The sequence below is a fragment of the Sceloporus occidentalis genome, unplaced genomic scaffold (assembly GCF_023333645.1).
Source record: "Sceloporus occidentalis isolate IW3139 unplaced genomic scaffold, rSceOcc1.0.p SCAF_5, whole genome shotgun sequence".
Taxonomy (NCBI): Eukaryota; Metazoa; Chordata; class Lepidosauria; order Squamata; family Phrynosomatidae; genus Sceloporus; species Sceloporus occidentalis.
Window position 1 is genome coordinate 144562898 of NW_028316985.1, and position 21034 is coordinate 144583931.

A 21034-nucleotide genomic window follows, 5' to 3' on the forward strand; every position below is an offset into this window, starting at 1 on the left:
TGGGCGGGGCCAAAGGAGAGGACGGCCGTTGGAAGCGTGAGTAGCTCTGCCCAATGGATGCACCGCTTTAAATGTGTCTTGGCTCAAGGCTATGGAATTCTGGGAGTTAAAGCGGTCTCAAACTGGATTATATACTGCCCATATAAGGGTGTATCCACACTGCAGAAATAACCCGGGTTCGACGCCGCTTTTAACTGCATGGCTCAAGGATATAGGATTCTGGGAATTGTAGTTTTGTGGGATATTGGTCCGAAACACACTGCAGAAATAACCCAGTTTGAGACCGCTTGAACTGCCCCGGCTCAGTGCTAGGGAATTCTGGGAACTGTAGTTTTGTGAGACATTTCCTCTCCTCTCAGAGAGAGAGAGCTCTGTTCCCAGAACTCCATAGTATTCACCCATGGCACTTAAAGCAGTCTCAATCTGGACTATTTCTCCATTGAGCTTTCTCTCTGACGGCTCTGGTGCCACAATAAACGATAGAGTTCCCAGAATTCCATAGCCTTGATTCACCCCAGTTAAAGCGGCGTCGAGCCCGGATTATTTCAGCAGTGAGGACGCAGCCCAGCTGCCATAAGCGCAAGGGAGGACAAGGCACCTCAAACAACAGAGATGGACTTCTCTTCATGAAATGCCTTGTTGGCTTGTAATGTAACTCTGAGCAAGACGAACGCTTAACGTTGGACTTGGCCAGCAGCAGCAGCATCCCCATGGTTGAATCGACACTTAAGTTCTTCCTTTCATTGGGCAGAAATTAAAAAAGGAGGGGGGGGACCATTTCACCATTTGCCTTGTGCTTCTTAGTGATGCTCAGAATGGAGAGAAGGCTGAAATGTAGGCCAGGTCCCGGAAAAGAAGGCCTCCGGTCATCCTTGAGAAGATGCCCATTGAAATGGCACTCATAATAACTTCATTTAAAAGGCAAAGTACTGTATAAAAATTCAAAATCCACAAAGGAGTGATACCTTTATTGGCCAACTGAAATGTACAATATACGGGCTGCAAGGTTTGAAGCGGCAAAATCTGAGTGATGCCAGATTCAACCATATATATATATATATATATATATTCCAAAACCCAACATGATTTTGCCATTTTTGTAAGGGACACAGTTTTGCTTTGCCACTGTATTTAATGGGACTTGAGCATCCACAGATTTTGGTATCCATGGGGGGGGGGGGGGTCCTGGAACTAAGTCCCAGAGATACCAAGAGCCCACTGTATATGGGCTATCAATAGGCTCCTGCACCTAATTCAGAGTGCTACTCATCCCATTTAAACCCATTAAGGGATTGTGATTAAGATACAGTAGTTGGAAGACCATCTTTACAGACACAGTCTTGCCTCTATGCTAAGATTTATCCCAGGAGTCCTTCCTGAGAGCCTTCTGTTGGGATCAAAAAGATTGTGATGCCCTAAGAAGAAACAGGACCCACGGAGTGGTGGCTCCAACCATTGTAATACCCAGTCCATGTACACTTTACTGCTTCAGATCCAGCTTTTAGGTGTGTCCTTAATGCCTTTCTTTTGAAGGGTGGCTCTGACTGATTCTAGATGTTGGTATCACACTTTATAAACATTTTTGGTCTTCTTTTGTGATGTGATCTTCTCTCAGTTGTACTTTATTTCTTATTTTTTCTGTATTCTTTTAAATATTTTTTCCCTTTGGGAGCCTAGAACATAAAGAGCAGTTTCAGGATACTGAAATAAATTGGGGTTATGTCTAGCGTTCTTTGTTTTGTGGAAGGAAGAGTCGTAATGTTTACCTTACTGGATATTTGGTATATAACCCTGTGACTAAGGGAACATTTTTCTTTAATTTTATGTTAAGATTCTGTTTTCCAACAATTAAGCTCCTTATTATTAAAACTTTTAGGAAAATGGCTTCCTAAAAGGGAATTAGTGTATGGTTGCAAACCGCAGATTCTTGACATTTTGAAGAATGTAAAAATAGTTTGGAAACCAGGTCTGGCACAATGGAAATTGGTCTTGCTATTTATACATTTGAAACTATCCAAGTAGCTGTAACTAATCCAATTTGGAGGTCTCTTTGAATTTTCCCATTATACAGTTTATAATTCATTCCTGCTAATGGATTTCAGTTTTTGTTGTGACTAACTCTGTAAAGGACAATTTCATTATTTTATGTCCTATATTAAACAGATGAAGAGAGCCAAAAAGAAAAGTTTGTGGTACAGCAAAGACTGCCTTCTAGCGCCTGATAAGTGAATGATTCTTGATTATTTTTTAATATTTAATTTAATTTATTGTATAGAATAATGGGAAGAATTAAGAAATGAAGAAAAATAGAAAAAAAGATTGTTTCCCCAAAGAAGGAGTTCATTGTAGTTTTTATAGTGGTTGTTTATTTCATATTCATAATAAGACTGAACTGACGTGGGCTATGTATTGTTTGGAGTCATTTAACTGAAATGCAACCTAGTGAAGAGTTCAACCATGTCTTCCTGACTCAAATCTTAACTATCTACTGCAACACACTGAAAGCTGAAACAGAAAAATGCAAACCTAGATTTTAGGAGTAGATTTCCACTGAGGAGGAGATGTTGTTGTGTGCCTTCAAGTCATTTCTTACTTGTGGCATCCCTGAGGCGAATTGATCCCAGGGTTTAGGAAGCTGAGAGTGTGTGGCTTGCCCAGGGTTGCCTAGTGGGTTTCCATGGTTAAGCCAGGAAGTAAACCCTGGTTTCCACAGTCATAGACCAACTATCAAACCACTAAGCCACACTTATTCACTGAGGGCTTACGTTCCTATACAGTCACTCCTCTGTATCCACAGATTCTGTATGCATGGATTCAATCAACCCTGATTTAAAAATATTTATTCTCCCCACCAAAAAAGTAATAATAATCCAAAAAACAAACCTTGATTGTCCTGTTTTATATGATGGACCCCATTTTACTGCTTTACAGTATACAGTATAATGAGACTTGAGCATCCATGGATTTTGGTATCTGTGTGTGTGAACCAAAGCTCAGCAGATACTGAGGTCCCACTGTATAAGTGTGCATGTGATCACAACCCTGATATTGTTGACTAGTTAATATGCATCTGAGGAAGTAGCCCAATAAAGCTTGTGCTGCAGATTGTTTCGACACAGTTATCTCAAAGATACTGTTTAATTTTAATCCCTGGAGGAGGAGTACTGGTGATGTATGCGGTCTTCAACATGTATCACTCAATTCAGTATTTAATGTTTCCATCAGAAACATAATTGGTGCTATAGCTGGGTGAATTTTTTTAAAAATTGAAATGTTAAGGGTGAAATCAAACCCTGAAGAAACATAAGGCAGATTTGTACAGTGAGTTTTGCCCTTTCTCCTCCTCCGCACTGCAACCTACTGGCTTGAAGGTCTCTCCAGAGCAGCCTTTCTCAAATAGTGGGGCGGGCCCCCCAGGGGGGGCGCGAGGCTCCATAAAGGGGGGCGCGAGGCTCTGTTATGCAGAGGTGTACTAATAACAATTTTATAGACAAATGATACTATTTACAGTCGCGTGGGGTGCGCGAAATGTTTTCTTCTTCCTGGGGGGGCATGACAGAAAATAATTGAGAAGCACTGCTCCAGAGGGTTAGAGTGAACTGTTGAACAGTGTGAACAGCATTGTTTAGGACAACATTGAGAAGAAGGAATTGTTTGCCTTTGAGAAGTTTGTGTGATGGGGTGCATGATTCCTCCAGGTGATTTGGGCCATTTCTGCCTATCCACTACAATGGCATAAGACACACAGCAGGAGCTGCTGCATAGGACACACACTGGATAAGGTTTTTGGTGGATGTGGTAGGGGACTGTAATACTTGATTGATACATAATGATTGATTTTACCATGGCAATATTAATATATATTAATTTATTCAGAAGTAAGTCCAATCCAATTGTGTTTCATAGCACTTTCTTAATACAATTGCATTATAAAATACAGTGTTGCATTGTAAGAAAGGCTGATTTCCTTTCTTGCATTTTGTTTTAAATTTTAAATGCTAACATATACAAATATGTGGTAATGTAGTATTTCCAATATATTACAGTCAGTATACCAAAAGAATGAGAAATGCTAAAGAAAAAGGAAGTTACCTCTTAGTGTATATCATAACCAAAGATTTCTATATTTGATTGCAGAAATGTGAATTTTTAAAAATGTATTTTTCATTTGTTTTGCAAGCAGAAAATGACTACTGCTAACAAAACACCTCCTGGTGCAGATCCAAAGCAACTGGAAAGGACTGGAACTGTTCGAGAAATAGGATCACAAGCCGTCTGGTCACTTTCATCTTGTAAACCAGGTAGTTCACACAAATACATTCCACACATCTTGACTGAATTGTCTATGTGCTACTTTAATAGAAAGGGTTCTAGTATAATGGTTCATTTTTTAGATATTTAGCCTAAGGGATTTTAGAATTTGAAGTTCAAAAGATTAGAAAAGTGAAAGGTTGAGAAACATTGTTGTAATTAGAGGTGCCAGAATGAAAACTGGAGACATCTCTTGGACCCTTCATGGTTGTGTAAATGGCAATTTCTGCAGTTTTGCTTTTCACATAATCATGTAAGAAGCAACTGCTGAAATTCTCTCCTCTTCACAACCATTTTAGGTGCAAGAGCCTTCTTGAATTTTTACTGTAGCAACCATAGTAATATTGAGTACAGTATGTTCCTAAGTGCAGAGTTGGGGCCTCCAGATCATACTATAGGTAACATTACTACTATGTTTGTAACATTTGTAGTACAGAAATGCAGTGGTGAGAGTTGCATGATACTTTTTGTTCACACTAGGCTTTGGTGTGGACCAGTTACGAGACGATAATCTAGAAACCTACTGGCAGTCTGATGGATCACAGCCTCATTTGGTGAACATCCAATTCAGGTATTAAAAATCAATGCACAAATGTATAACATGGAGCTGCAATTACTACTTATATTAGAATTTGGAAGGTGTGGCTGCAGGAGGAATGCATTATTATTTTGGTTAGGGGAACTCAAAGCAGTTAAATTGAAGGAGTTCTAGTAATTATCTTCTGTTAAACAGTTGTTTATAGTACTGTCCCACAATTTTGATACTTGAAAATAAATCTGCTATGATTTGGTTTATGCTAGTTAGCTTATTTAAATTTGCAACAATTAAAGTCTCAAAAACACTTTTTGGGAAGCCTGAATTTATTTCAGAGATAATAAACGGATAAATTAATAATAAATTATTTTACTGGCAAACATCCACAACAACTCATTAGTTTTGGATTTTTTTTTTAAATCAGGAGCACTGGGGGAAGCCTTTAGGCCCTCTGGGTTTGTGGAAATTGCTTGCATGTGTTGCAAGTCTTTAGTTATTTCATCTTTTTTCTTCCAGAAGAAAAACAACTGTGAAGACACTGTGTATTTATGCAGATTATAAATCAGATGAGAGCTACACCCCAAGCAAGATCTCTGTCAGAGTTGGAAACAACTTCCATAACCTACAAGAAATTCGGGTAAATGTGTTTTGCTCTTTAAAACATTACTCCGGGTTAGCCATTTTGAGATAGAGATTGGATGCGGTCTGTTTCATAATGTTTGTTTATAGTGTATGAAATTCATTCAGTACAAATTAGAAAGCTAAAAATAAAATTAAAACATTAAAAACATTAATATGGCTAAGATTGAAAGAGGAATCAAGATGCAGAGCTCTGAAAACTACCTGTTTTTGGACTACAACTTGCTGGAGACCCTTGGAGTTGTAGCCCAAAAAATAATTTTTGTTGGGCTACAATTCTGATGAACTCAAGCTGACACAAGCCAGCACAGCCAGTGGTCTAGAGGCAAGAAACTTGCACTGGCACAGTGAATTCTTTACTTTCCCTTTAGTTGTCTAATATCCACCTTATATCATAAACTGCTTTTGAAGCTTCATCTTTTTTAATTCAGAAGGAGTTTATCATGAGAGACAGCTGTTTGAGAAAAAGTGAGGCCAATTTCTTGCTAAGAAGTATTATGCTTTTATAAGTAAGCTACATCAGATGTTTTACAATGAGAAACTCAAATATCTGAGGGGCTTTCTATCTCTGTGATGGTATTGAAAAGGAGAAATCATTTTTATCAATGAAAAAGCACTTCCTATCTTGTATGTCGTTAGATTGCTTAAAACCCATAGAAGTTAGTTTCATGAGTAACGTACTTTTGAAGCATGGAGTCCTGATTGTTAAACCAGATTTTCACCTTATGCTCATATAAACATTCAGCCTCAAAACATGTCAGACATCTACAGATACAACTGTGTTAGAAAAGAAAGCCTCTCATATTAGACAAAACTTGAAAAAAATTGTCTTTACCATCATCACTTTTCTTCTCCTGGATTATTTTTAACCTCTTTGCCTGATGAAGGAGTTAGTGAACCTTTTAAAGCATGCATGATGTCTTTTGCGCTTTTTAGTTCGTCCAATAAAGGTATCATTGTTTTGTGGATTTTGTATTTTGTTGCAATATGATCTTCCAAAAAAAATCTGACAAAAAATATAAAGGGTAGAATATTCAGCACATCTCAAGTTTTGTCCTTTTATCTTTTTTTCATTCATTGTCCACTAGAGGTCATTGTTGCCCTTTAAATACAACTTTTGGATTCATGTTCTGCAATCTACTCCACCAGTAATAAATGGTTATACTTTTGTAACAGTATGTTGTTCATTTACATATAGCCTTAATAATTTGGGAGGTGAAGGAAAAAATCTGAAAGTGTCTACTGTTCAGGCCACCCTTGTGTGTGTGTGTGCACACATGCTCTTTGATTGTGTGCTTCAGAGACCAATTTTAGCCTTGACATTGTCTTTCAAATTCATGCTAGTATGGAATAATATTTTTCCTAATTTTTTTTCACAGATCATATTATTTTCCTTACTATAGCAATGGCCTGTAATTTAAAGTTAAATTAAGAAGAATGGCCTATTAACTCATAACACTTCTTATACCCTGATAGTTTGGTAGGTTGTAAGTGTCTGCTTGATTACATGCATGGATGGTAAGTTTCTGCATATTTAAGATAGTACACATGAAATAATGTAGCTCTTTTCATCGCTAAAGAACTGTATAACAACAAGAACACCTCTCAACCCCTGGTTTGTACATTCTCTGATTTGTACTCAATTTAGGGTGCATCTGAACTGTAAAGTAATGCAGTTTGACACCACTTCAAGTGCTGTAGCTCCATCTTATGGAATTCTCGAATCTGTAGTTCTGTAAGGTCTTTAGCCTTCTGTGCTAAATAGTGCTGGTGCCTGAGAGAACTACAAATCCCAGGACTCTGTACGATGGAACAAGTCTTGCCAAATTGCATTATTTCTAAAGTGTAGATGCACCCTTAATCTTGGGGTGAGGTGACTCATAAATCTAGGTTCTCCAAGGTTCTGAGCAGATAGCTTTGTTTAGAAATAGAATAGGCAAACCTATGGCACGTAAACCCATTTTTGAGGGCACACACAGAGATAGGAGGGTGGGGGAAGAGTAGGAACAGGTGTACACCTGTTCCTCCTCTTTCCTCCTCCCAACCTCCTGTGCCTTTAGCTGTCTCCAGGAAAGTCCCACCCCTGGAAAATGGAAGTCCCCCTGGAAGTCCCCCCTCCTGGCACCCAGTGTGGGAATGCCTTTCAGTTTGGGCACTCAGTCTCTACAAGGTTTGCCATCACTGGAATAGAGAATCTTCATGTGAAAGCATATCCCACAGTGCCCATTAACAATTTTATCGTAATATTTTTAAAAGCCACTATTTTCTATGTAAATTACTTTGAGACCTTTGAGTTGAACAGTGGTACAGTGGCCCTTCTTATACATGGATTCAAGCATCCATGGTTTGAAAATATTCAAAAAAAGTATACATTTCAAATATGAAACCTTGATTTTCCATTTTTATAAGGGACACCATTTTGCTATGTCATTATATTTATTGGGACTTGAGCATACATGGATTTTGTTATACACAGGGGATTTTGAAACCAAACCCCAGCGTCCACTTTATAAATAAATAGTACTGTGTTTTACTCCTGTCAAGGAGCACCTGGAAGGTTTGGAACAAGCCAAAGAGCTATAACTGTGGTATCATTGGAACATAATATATGGTATTGGTGAGTCCTTCAGTGTTCAGCTAAATGTAACTTAATACATCTTTCCCCCCCTTTTCTAGGACACTTGTACATGTGGGGATAAAAAGTGGTATTGCAAACACAACAATCTGAGAGACCTATCCAACATACAATCCTCCCTCCATTCTCGCGGTCTTTGGACCCACTTCCCTCGCTTATGCACGAGGAACGGATGGAGGGGAGAATGAATGGGGTATCTGTAGTGTGCGTCTGCACACCCTGATGCACCCGTGCCTATATTCAAGCCAGTGGTTTTCGCGAAGGGGTCAGGAACAGATCCCCTGTGAAAAAGGAATGGCAACTGTATATTTCTTAGAGCCAGATAAAATCAAAGAACTGTAGTGCAGTTTGGGCGGTAGCCAGCATTACCTGCCTCTGTCATAAAATATCCGCTCACTAAATTCTTAAAATAAATGTTTATGTAACTTCATGAGCATCAAGTGTTGGGATTTAGTGGGGCTTCTTAAATGTTTTGATTTGTTGATTTAAAAAACACAAATGAACAAACCAAACTCTGGTGCAGTCAGAAGAATCAGACAATGTTGTCGTCCAAAGCAATGTCACATTGAGCTGTTCCTGCCTTCTACAGCTAGTGTCAAAAACCATAGCCCTGCTTTTCAGATAGTAAGTGCTGACACATCTGTCTCTTCATAACCCTTTTCTCTTTCCAAAACAATTCAAATAACTACCCAAGGCGTTCAGAATTGGACCAGCCAGTCTAGCCTAATGTTTAAGGGCCAGGAGAAGTACTGGATAATTCTTTTTATGGTTTGCAATGGCACTGATGGTAGGTTTTCCTAGCCTAGGAAAATGTGATGCTGTAAGGATATTTTCTTACTTTCCTCATCATCTAGGGGTACTCATCACTCTAAGTGATGAATAGCAAGTTGCTCCTGTGAACTGTAGCCAACTCTTTCTGTAGTGATGACACTGTGGTGACGTTTCCTGCATGCAGTATCTAGGCAATGTTTCATGAGTAATTTAATTGTTGATTACTCCACAAGCATACTCTTATCTTGCTTACTGCTAGTTTTCAGAGTTATTTTATTTATTGAAATCACACAAATGTTTTATTTCAGATTTTCATATTAAAATATTTGAACATGTATCCTCTTTTTGATTTAGCCTGCACCACTCAGAGTCCCTTAATGCTGGTTGAGTATTCGGGGGGGGGGGGGGGGGCGGGACTCTGGGACCTTATAGAAAAGAGAGGAGGAAGGTCAGATTCTCTCCCCTACACAGGCATATCTGTGCATCTCACTTGAGTATTAAAAGTTGCAGAACATATTTTAACAATATCCTTTTTCCTGTTTCCTAAATCAAATAAAGTACAGTACCCATGTAGATGTTCTCTCTGCTCTTGATTCCTCTGAGTGCATAACCCTAAAGACTGTGTAACAAATTCAACTTGACCATTCTGCCTTTGACATGTTTTTTTAACTGTAACACTATGCTTCTCTTCTCCCCTACGCCACATGACAAGCTGTCTTTTTGAAACTTAAGCAAACTGCAGAGGGGTGGGTCCTATTTGAAATTATTTCTCAAGTTATAATTTCCAAGATTATTTAGTCCAGTGGTTCTCAACCTTTGGTCTGCCACACATTTTGAACACCAGCTCCCAGAACTGCTGATCATTGTGTAAGCTGCCTGGATCATAGGATGATGATGATGATGATGATGATGATGATGATGATGATGATAGGATTTATTTGTATGCCGCCCAATCACTGGGAATCCGGGCGGCTTACAACAGAGGGGATAATAGACAGTTCCCTGCCCTCAGGCTTACGATCTAAAAAGACACGACACATAATAGAGTTGGAAGAAATCACAAGGGCCATCCAGTCCAACCCCCTGCCATGCAGGAAATCACAATCAAAGCATCCCTGACAGATGGCCATCCAGCCTCTGTTTAAAGACCTCCAAGGAGGGAGATTCCACTACACTCGGAGGGACTGTGTTTCACTGTCAGACTGCCCTTACTGTCAGGAAGTTCTTCCTAATGTTGAGGTGGAATCTCTTTTCCTGCAGCTTGCATCCATTGTTCCGGGTCCTAGTCTCTGGAGCAGCAGAAAACAAGCTTGCTCCCTCCTCAATATGACATCCCTTCAAATATTTAAACAGGGCTATCATATCACGTCTTAACCTTCTCTTCTCCAGGCTAAACATCCCCAGCTCCCTAAGTTGTTCCTCGTAGGGCATGGCTTCCAGACCCTTCACCATTTTAGTCGCTCTTCTTTGGACATGCTCCAGTTTCTCCACAACCTTTTTAAATTGTAGTGCCCAGAACTGGACACAGTATTCCAGGTGGGGCCTGACCAGAGCAGAATATAGTGGCACTATTACTTCCCTTGATCTAGACACTATACTTTTATTGATGCAGCCTAAAATTGCATTGGCCTTTTTAGCTGCTGCATCACACTGTTGACTCATGTTCAACTTGTGGTCTACTTGGACTCCCAGATCCCTTTCACATGTAGTTTCTTTCAGCCAGGTGTCGCCCATGTGCAGTATCTTATCCTATATCTATGCATTTCATTTTTCCGCCCTATGTGCAGTATCTTACATTTCTCTGTGTTGAATTTCATTTTGTTAGCTTAACTTTGGAGTTGAAGTCCAACACCTTTGGAGGGCAAAAGGTTGATTTAGCCCATCAGGGAGAGATTGTTAACACAGTATTTTCCTTGATGTGCTAGATCTGTTCTACTCAAAGTGGTGTAGGTTCACAGAACCATCAGCTGTTGGTCTGTGCCCAATTACCTGTATTCCTGGCACATTGGAAGCAAGCTGGGGCTGGAACGTGGAAGACGAATTGCTGGTCAGCCACGTAAGATGCTTTGAGAGGCACTGTACTTGATGTCTATCTGTAGAAAACTGGTTTTCAATTCATATATGTGGAAGACCAATAAGAATATCTTAAGTTATACAATCCAGATTAAATTTATCTGCATTACCTTGTAAAAAAAAAAGAAAAAGAAAAGAAAAATCCTTGGATTTCAGAAATCAAAGTATGGCAGTGGAAGTCCAGAATCCTCTTGCGTTCAGAGAAGTATTACTATTATTATTAAAATATTTTGCCCTACCCTTTATCAAAAGATCTCAGTATGGTATACAAGTGATGTTAATGCAAACACGTTGAAAATAGTTTAAAACCATATGCGTTAGCATTTGAGATGAATTAATGAGGCCCCAAGGCTGTGCTGAACAGCTAAGTTTTCAATGAGCATGCAAATGAAACCAGCATTAGCGTCAACTGTGCTGCTGAAGAGAGAGCATTCCAAAACTGGGGTGTCAAGGCTGAGAAGGCCCTCTTAGATTTCCTTATACAGGGTATTGACCTCATTAGTACAATGCAGAGGATGGCCTACCCAGCAGACTTCAGTCCCCAGGCAGGCACATAAAAGAAAGGTGCTCTCTCAAGTACTGAGGTCCTAAACCATTTAGGGCTTTAAATGTCATCACAGGCATCTTGAATTCAGACTGAAAGCATGTTGGAAGCCACTGCCATTATTTTAAGACTGCCATTATATGCTGTCTGTATAGTATTGTAGTCAACAATAGAGCTGCAACATTTTGCACTAGCTGCAGCTTTCAAGTCTTTTTCAAGGGCAGCCCTGCATAACTCTCTAATTGTAGACAGACTTGACTCATTATGAACTGATGTTTTACTGCAGAATGTACAACCTTTTTGGCCCTGAGGGCAGCATTTAGTTTTACTACACGTGTGTATATACACATATTCTCCCCATGTGTCCTTGCATCCCCTCCATCCCAGAGTACTGTTCATTGAAATTGTTTAGCCTGTGACTGCAGATGCCAGGAACAGCAACCCCCCTCCCATAACACAGCTGATGGACTGGGCTGATGGGAATTTGGGTAGGGTCCCACAAGCTTCTAGAGACATACAAGTAGCAGCTGTTCTAGTAAGCTACATTTTAGTAATCTGGAGTATGAAGTGTTCTGAATGTACTAAACTGTTACTATTGTTTTTGTTGCTATGTGATACATCAGAGTGGCATGGTTCCAGTCTAGACTGTGTACAATCTACAATTGACAGAAAACTAATGAATTGGGGAATAGGGCCCTATAAATAAAAAGGTGACATATAAATGGCCTCTGGACAGCTGGTTAAGTTGAGTTAAGATATCTCCTGCCCTATCTTCTCTTCAGCGTTAACTATTCATATGACAGGATGAATCCAAATTAAGTCAAATGATGTCCATAGATGTCTGCTTTATATAGGACATTTGGGGCCTATTTTAGCTAGGGTCACATTTTCCTTGGCAGAATACATTTACAGCCTGTGAATGCTCCTGGACCCAATTCTTCAACTGAAAGCTTAAGTTGTCAGCAGAAGCTTTTATCCACATTATCATATATACCAATGATGGCAAACGTTTTAGAGACAGAGTGCTCAAACAGCAACCGAAAACCCACTATTTATCACAAAGTGCCTTGTCCCTCTGGCTTTCTAGTAACAAACTCTGGTAAACTCTGTGCTGGGGCGCCACCACTGGTATATACTGACTACTCATTCCTAGAGAATAGAGATGTTTCCATGAGCAACTCTGTCATGGTAGCATATCTTTTACATGGGGTTATCCTGAAAAAATATAGCTACATCTACAGCTGACAATCCTTTTTGCCAGAGAGAAATTATGCATTACATACACAGGGATGCAGAAGCATACTTGTCAGTTCATTGCTGTAAACTCTTATTACAGTACTTGATGATCTGGACAGAGTTCTTGTTGTCTACAGAGCCTGGAGAAGGACAGGAACTCCCTTTAATCTCCTGATTAAAGAGGTACTCAACAGCACTAAGATGTTAGAAATCACAGATATAAGCAGCCCCACAGCTTAGAAGTGTGGAAGGATGAGTGAATGAGGTCTCACCCCTACAGTTGTGTTAGACTTTGGAATTACTGCAGGTGCTTCAAAATTCAGTGTGACACTAGAGGTAAGAGACCACTGTTGTCCTTGTGGAGAAAAGCAGAGTTATTGGTATCCATAGATTATGGTTGGCTATTAAGACCAGCCAGAATCTATAGATCTTTCACACCTGTGTACGTGCTGGCACTAGGATAAGGATCCTAGTGCCGTTCTGAAAAAAGCAACAGAAACTAAACTGGTGTTTTCATATACTTACTTTGGTCCAGTTTATTTTATAGAACTGTGTTTTCTATACAATACAAGGCTGTTTCCTGTCCTGTCTCTTATGGCTCCTCAATGGAAGTACAGAAGTGTCTTGGCAATAACACCTGAGATGTCGACAGAAGTAGAGAGACATACATTCTTCCCTTAATTAAGTTTTACAAAACTGTTTAAAGACTCATCTATCCCATAGGGCCTTCAGGTGTTTTTGTTGTATTAATTGTTCTTGTTTTAAAACTGGAACTCGTATAATAGAACTCATTTGGGGACTACTTTACCCAGTGATTTTCCTTTTCCTCTTACATTGGGACTAACATTGCCCCATTTTTTCCTTGGGTCCTTGCCTCCTTCCACTCTCTGCCCACTTGGACCACCACTGACTTCTCTGCCTCATCATCGTCATCAGATCCCTCTACTGTTTGGACCTGTTTAGCTATATCCCATCTGTTAATGAGGCATCCCAAATTTGTTTTTATTTTATTTTTATTTTCCCTAAATTTTAGATCACATATACTTGTTTTGTAGTGTCGTGTGTGTGTGTTCCTCAACTCCACCTTCATTTGCCCCTCTCTCTATACTGTTTTTTCCTGCTTCAGTCTTTGTTTCCATATCTCTTAACCACAAGAATCCTTCCTCTTTCGTTAGCTAGAGAGTTTTTAGCTACATGCCATGCAGATATGTATGTTGTGTCAGGAGTGCTGATGTGCCAAATCCACATAGGACTGGGAAGTGGGGTATTAGTCTCCCTGCCATTGAGTGTGTCACTGAGTGCAACTTTTCCTTAGAGGAAACTTTGTGACTGTCTATTTCACATCAAGTAATTCATAGAACAGCTAATGTTGCAATCATTAGGTATATGAATAGGTATATACACTAGATATGTGCTTCAGTAGCACAGATCTTTTTACTTCCTAATGAAAAAGCAATCGTAGCTATTTGCCTTGTGGTGTTCTTCCGGCTAGTTAAAGAAGAGAAAAGGTCAGGTGCAGACATCTTTTTATTAACCTAGAAAATACCCCAAAGAAGGCCTTTGGGAGTCTTAAGAGCCTTGACAGAATGGCATCAAAGACCGGCATCGGGGCGGAGTGGGAGTGTGGCATCCACACAACTCACACCCCGACTCTGCCCCCATGCTGGCGTGAACACTGCGTGCCCCACCACACTGCGGGCAGCATCATGGTGCTCCTCTTGCACTGCATCCAGATGACACAGCACCAAAGGAATGTTGAAAAGTCACAGCACCAGCAGCTATGGAGCCCTTTCTGCAGCGCAAAAAGGAGCTGCTTTTTACGGCTCCTTTTTGTGCTGTGGAAAGGCCAGATTGGGGCTGCAGCATGTAGTCCCATTCCAGCACTGAAAGGGGTGGCCTATTCAACCCCTATGGCTGCATCCACACTGCAAAAATAATGCAGTTTGATACCACTTTGGCTCAGTGCTGTAGAATCCGTAGTTTGTGTGAACCAGAGTTCTCTGACAGAGAAGGCTAAATATTATCACATAACTACAAATCCAGAATTCCATAGCACTGAGCCATGATAGTTAATGGTGGTGCCAAACTGCTTTATTTCTGTAGTACAGAGGCAGCCTGAGTCTTGGTTCCCTCTTTTCAGCCCCCAATCTTAAATTACATTGGATAGGGATACTTCCAGATAGTAACAGACATCAAAAATAATGTAAAGTTCCATAGGGAAGAAACATTTGGGGAATTCTGCTTTAAGTGAACAATTGCAGGTTTCATGAACATAGTCCTACCCCGTCAGTAATTTTTATGATAGAACTTTGCTTTCTGGCATTCAGAATGAGGTTGACAAGATGTTTTGCCAACAGTTGCATTAAGAGCTTTATTTATTTATTTATTCAATTTTAGTTGAGAAGGAAATGCTTTAAGAGTAACAGAATGAGTTGTGGCACAAGGTCTACTGTGTGGTTAAGAATGTTGGACTAGAACTGAACAGACACAGGTTCAGATTCCTTTTTGTGAAGCTCATTGGGATAGTGAGACAGCCTGACCTACCTCAGGGGTTGATGTGAGGATAAAAATAGTGGTGGTGATGGGGGGGATGGGACTTGGGGGAAAGGTGGGACATAAATAAAATAAATAAATTACAACTCCCTTATGTGTTTAATTGGCTGTTCCTTAAAATTTTGTGCTCCAGACTCCATAGAGATGGAAGATAAAGATGTTTCAAGAAAGTGTTGAAGTAAGACAAGCTAAAATATAAAAAGAAAGACAGCTAGGAATTGCTCTTTTCTTTTAGGATCAATTTCAATAAATTATGTCAGTAAATTGTTTAGTTATTTATTAGCTGCAAATGGCAGTTCTGGGAGTTGCTGTCTCAAGAACTTTTTAGCATAACATTTAGAATTGTCAAAATATCAGATTTGTAACTGTTGTTTTTCCATAATCATTGATGTCTTGACTTTGTGCTGTAGTAGCTTGATCCATAATAATGAAAAAAAATCTGGTTTTCTATGTTTCCAGTGTTGCCTTGGGAACAAAAATGACTACCTTGACATTATCTTTCATTTATGTTAAATATACATGTATGTAAAGTGTACGGTGCTTAAAGATTTTATGATATCTGCTGAGGAACTCCGATTGTCTGTAAACTGCATCATCCAAAAGAAAACTCCTTCTCAGATCTTCAAATGTTTTCTCTTTGTATGTGTGCTTTCAGATTTTTTTTTCTGTAATAAGAGTTTTTCCAGCTAAATTTCTGTAAGAATCCATAGTTCAAGAAAACAGCTGCTTGAAATAAGTGCCTGCCCAGCAACGTCTGTGCCTCTTTAGGGACACCTACTTCACACTTTAGCACCCATTGGTCTTTATTAGCATCTCCATCTTTTTTGAGCTCATGGGCACATCTGGAATTTTTAAAAGATGGTGTGAGCAAAACTACAGAATAGCTCTTGTGAGAACTGAGGCCAGGGACAAAATGTTTGAAGCCTTCCGTTTGTCTATGTATATATGTATGTGTTCTATCTCTTCCTCTCATATCCACATGAAGGTAAACAGAGAAAGAAAATTACAAGAGAGAAAGCAGGGAAACTGGAAGGTTGGTGGATATTGCTTCCACAGGGTGGAAACAAAGAGAAGAGCCAGTGTGGCATAATGGTTTGAGTGCTGGACTACAGTTCTGGAGACCAGGGTTTGAATATTTGCTCCACCATGAAAACCCACCGGGTGACCTTGGGCAAGTCACACACTCTCAGTCCTTAGAAAACCCTGTGATGGGATTTCCTTAGAGTCACCGTAAGTCGGATGATTTGAGGGCACACAGCAACAATAAACAGAGCAATAGATTACATTGTGGGTGATAGGCCTCCTTCTTCCTCCATCCATTTTCCTGCAGGACATTGCCTCCTCACTCCCCTGCCACACAGTCAGTGGACTAATTGAACCATTCCCTTGTGTGAATGTGCCTTCAAGTTGCCTGTTGACTTATGGCTACCCATAGAAACCCATAGGTTTTCATAGCGTTTTCCTAGGCAAGGAATACTCAGGGGTGATTTTGCCAGTTCCTTCTAAAATTCACTTATATAAGGAAAAGAAATAGCTTCATGGGCACCCCAGCATCTATTGGTGCCATTTGGGAAATTCCATGTCTATTGTCATTTGGTTTGTTACAGAAATCAAAATGTTAATTTTGTTTATTTTGATACTTAATTTCAATAGAAAATAACCCAGCTGATGATTCGCCTTGGTATATATTTTGATGACAACATTTTGGCATTTTTTGGTAAATCCTAGTACACTGTAGTACCCCATGGATTATTATAACTCATCTGGATAAGCCAATACCTGGGCAATCTTTGGCCTGCAGATGTACCCCCTCCATTCATCTTTGGCAGTGTAAACAAAATATGTTTGGACATCTTTACATAACCATGGTTTCCTGTTTCAACCAATCCAAGAAACTGTGTCACTTGCCAATTTGAATATCTTGTCTTGTTCTATAGTTGGTATCTTTTTTTTTTGCAGTTCAGATGAACCAGGACATGCTTGTTAATTAGAGGCTTCCTAGTTTAATTCTAGTGTATATGAAAGGAAGCGCAAAGTGTGTTTTTGACATCTTATTAAGTTGAAATACAATCACCTGAATTGGCCCTATATGTATGCTTTAGTAATTATCTTTGAATCATTCACTGTGATCTTAAAACCATCTGAATGAATGTGTTTACACTTTTAAGCCATTTGGAATTTTTTTAAGGTCCATAGGTTTCAGCTAGCTAAATCAAAGCTTCTGTTGCAATCAATAACCATAATCTACAAAGAAGTTACCTTGTGCAACTCTCATTGTCTTTTGGTGTGCAAGAGGTGTTGCTGGGAATTGTATTTGTGATCTGCAAGGGAAGCTCAAATCAACTTGTGACACATTTGGAGGCTGGCATATTGCTTGTGGTTGTGATAAGACTCAGTAGCATGGTAGCTTGTGGACATCCAGAAGTATCTATCTGCAGAGGGAACTGCATATTGTCATGGGTTTTGAATGTGCTCAGTCAAACAATCTGTTGAGGTGTTGGGCAGAATGACCCATAGGTCGCTAGACTAATTGACCCTGTCAATATATAATAGAAACACTTTGCAAACAAAATTGCAAATGAAAAAAATTGCATAAGAAATTGGAGTATCCTCTAAGAACCCTGGAATGCTATGATTCAGTCATCAGAGAGGGATAGAAGATCAAGTACTGAATGTCTGCATATTAAATACTTGACTGAGTTTGCTGTTTTGGGGTGTGTGTGTGTGTGTGTGTGTGAGAGAGAGAGAGAGAGAGAGAGTTTATCTAAAAGCTTACATTTTCTATGTGTAACTGCATTTTCAAATAAGTTGTTGAATTGGTTAGTACTGTATACTGGTACCTTCATTTGCCTTTATTTCCTCGGTAATCTTTCTTTTTTTGGTTTTTTTGATAAAGAGTCAAGAATGTTTGGCTGATGACCAGACTGTGTTGTAATGAGGGTGGAGTATGTTTGTCATTTAGTAGTGATGTCTGATTTTTGTATTAGTGAGCTAATATCCTGAGCAATACATCTGGTTATACAAGAGCATATTCCCCAAAACATTTCAGCAATATGTTCTGATGGAATGCAGTTGCAATATATAGACGGCTTCTGTGTTCAAAACCTTGATATATCACAAGTGTCCACTTTATAAAAACTAGTTATGTTGGCAGTGATGGTCTCATTTAAAGTCTGAAAAAATAAGTTTAACATACATCTTCTGACATAGCACCTTTTTTAAAGGATGTATTCAACAAAGTCATTCTCTAAGGCGTGATTTTGTCTGTTTAAATAATGTGAAATGTTAAATGTGTAAAGAAACTGCTTTGGATTGGAAAAGAACAGTGGACACAACTATATTTAAATAAATTAAATATAGCTGGAAACATAAAAATAAATTCTGAGAATCTCAAAGATGATATGTTTGGATTCCTTCTATGCCACAGGGACGTGCTTTTTTTCTTCTTCTTTTTAAAAAAGCAATGAGCAAAATTGCACCTGATATTTTAAAATGATAATTTAGTTCGCTGGAAAGTTAGGTTACAGATGGTGGCTTTTAAAAAAAAGTCTCTTAGATTTGTAATGAGGGGGAAATGATGGTATGTTTCACCTAAAGTAAGAGAGACAATGTGTAATAAGGGATTTTGTGGTTTTACAGCTCAGTGCATGTGTTTGAAAGCTGTTCTCTCAGCATCGTGGGTGGCAGGTTATGCTACCATATAATGTATTGTAGTTGGCTCTCCACACTTGTCAGGGTTAGCGTTCAACCATTCGGAAAATTTTCCCATTGTTCTAGCATGTGAACCAAGACTGGCATTGAATTCCCAATAACTTGACCAAGGGGGGCGATGGAGAAATAGTTTAATTACAAAGTTTGAAATGTGATTACTTAGTTCATTGTCTTTCTATATTTCTATAAAATTTGAATTCTTAATCTGTGAACACAATCTGTTTACAGTTATGGTTGCTTGTTCAGCTTTACCACATTATAGAGCAGTTTCTAAGAGAAATTTTGTATATTCTCTTCTGTCTTTCTTCAGCATTGGCTCTCTCCATTTTCATCTTAAACATATTTGCTTTAGATGGACCATAGCTTTTGGCAGCTTTTGCATTTTTAGCAAATAATACTGTTTCTAGCAAAGGTTGCAAGCGAGAAAAAAAACTTTGTGTGAGGTCCTTGTAAATTGAACCTTGGGAACGTTATGTTTCTGTATTTTCTCCTTTGTGCTTCTCCCCTATTCGTGTCATGGTTATAAATTATATAGTTTGAAATGAAGAATTAAGAACATTCTATTTTGTGACTCTTTTTTAAAAAAAAATAGATGCAGTGCAGCTTTCTGTCTTTATGTGTTTGGCTTTATTTTATCTTTACCTGTTGTTTTCAAGCCTGACACTCAGTGAAATAAGCAGTTATGGCACTAAAACTCCATTGTACCAGGGCTTAATCCAATAAAAACAGAAATACCGCCTGCAGAGTTGTATGCAGTGTGCTTGTGTGAACATCAATGTCTGCTGTTCACACACAATCCCCCCTCCTTTTTTCGAATATTGGAGGGTGTACTGAGAGGTTTCTTTTGGCCCTTATGTTTTACTGGTTGTAGCGAATATTGTTAAGTTTGCTTTGGTAGGCTCACTAGATGTATTTCGCAGATGATCATTACTACATCAAAAAGGGAAAGAAACCAGTTGAGGTGAGGGAGTTGGGTAAAGTAAATAACTCTTGTATCAAAAAAGAGGCACATGCTCTTCTATCCTGTATTTGTTTTTTCTGTCCTGCAAGGAGTAAAACTAAAGGAGTATGTACATATGTGTGCATGGTAGCAAAGGAAATGATAAATTTAAATATTGACATGTAACATGAGGATACAAACCTGGGGTTTCATTTGATGTGAAATGTGCCTTGGCTGCACAATACTTTTACAACACAATGATTGTATACTGTACTGTAATTAATACCTAGTCTTGGCATTAGAGTGGTCCTTCTCACAATGTTTAGATAAGCCATATCCCATATTTGATCACATGGAATGTGCTTATCATTTCCAAGGAATTTTATGGGAAACATCATTTTAAAATGCGTCATTTTCATTTTTCTCTTTTATACCATTTAGAGCAGAGTTTTTCAAACTTTGGTCCTCCAGGTGTTTTGGACTTCAGCTCCCAGAAGCCCTAGCCAGTTCGACCAACAATCAGGAATTCTGGGAGCTGAAGTTCAAAAAATCTGGAGGACCAAAGTTTGGGAAACAATGATTTAGAGCAATTAAAATGTGCTTTATTTAGAAATGCTGGTAGCTGACTTGATTGTGTAGGCATTGTGTAAAGTATGCCTAGATTAGTAAAAAATGAGAGGAAATATATAGAAAGTAGTCCGGTATACAGAAATATTCTGATCTCTTTGAAATGATGCTGCCCAGACATAGAAAGAAGAGACTAAAACTTTTGAAAACTACTAATGAAGGTGAATATTCTTGCATGAATCTATAGTGCTATCCCTGCCCATACATACGTTGAAACATCTCACATTCATCCTTTACACCATCATTTTCAGAACTTGGTAAATGGAAGAGATGACAGCAATTTTATTTTGGCTACATCCTTTGTGAAATTTCAATTTTCAACCAGCTCAAGAGATCTCTTTGTAAGACCAAAACTGTTGTCTCAAGCAGTGATTTGTGTTTCATTCTCACCAGTACAGTAGTTTAGTTATGTACTGACGCAGAATGCAGTTGGAAAAGCTAGCTTAAATACTATCAGTG

The 21034-nt window shown here is 39.0% G+C and overlaps 1 protein-coding gene across 6 annotated transcripts in view; it reads left to right on the plus strand.

The window, feature by feature from the left end:
* The first annotated feature begins 10 nt into the window (after positions 1-10).
* ANAPC10 (anaphase promoting complex subunit 10) overlaps positions 11-21034 on the plus strand; it is a 36934-nt gene continuing 15910 nt past the window's right edge. For 3 of the 6 annotated variants that reach the window (XM_089527045.1, XM_089527049.1, XM_089527050.1), the window contains exons 1-4: positions 11-36; positions 4184-4301; positions 4792-4882; positions 5363-5483. In XM_089527045.1, coding sequence (XP_089383171.1) covers positions 4187-4301; positions 4792-4882; positions 5363-5483 — 327 coding nt within the window. In that variant the 5' untranslated portion in view covers positions 11-36; positions 4184-4186. Of the gene's footprint in view, positions 37-1331; positions 1506-2163; positions 2226-4183; positions 4302-4791; positions 4883-5362; positions 5484-21034 lie in introns of those variants that run through there. The other 3 variants (XM_089527048.1, XM_089527046.1, XM_089527047.1) reach the window with 3 other exon arrangements.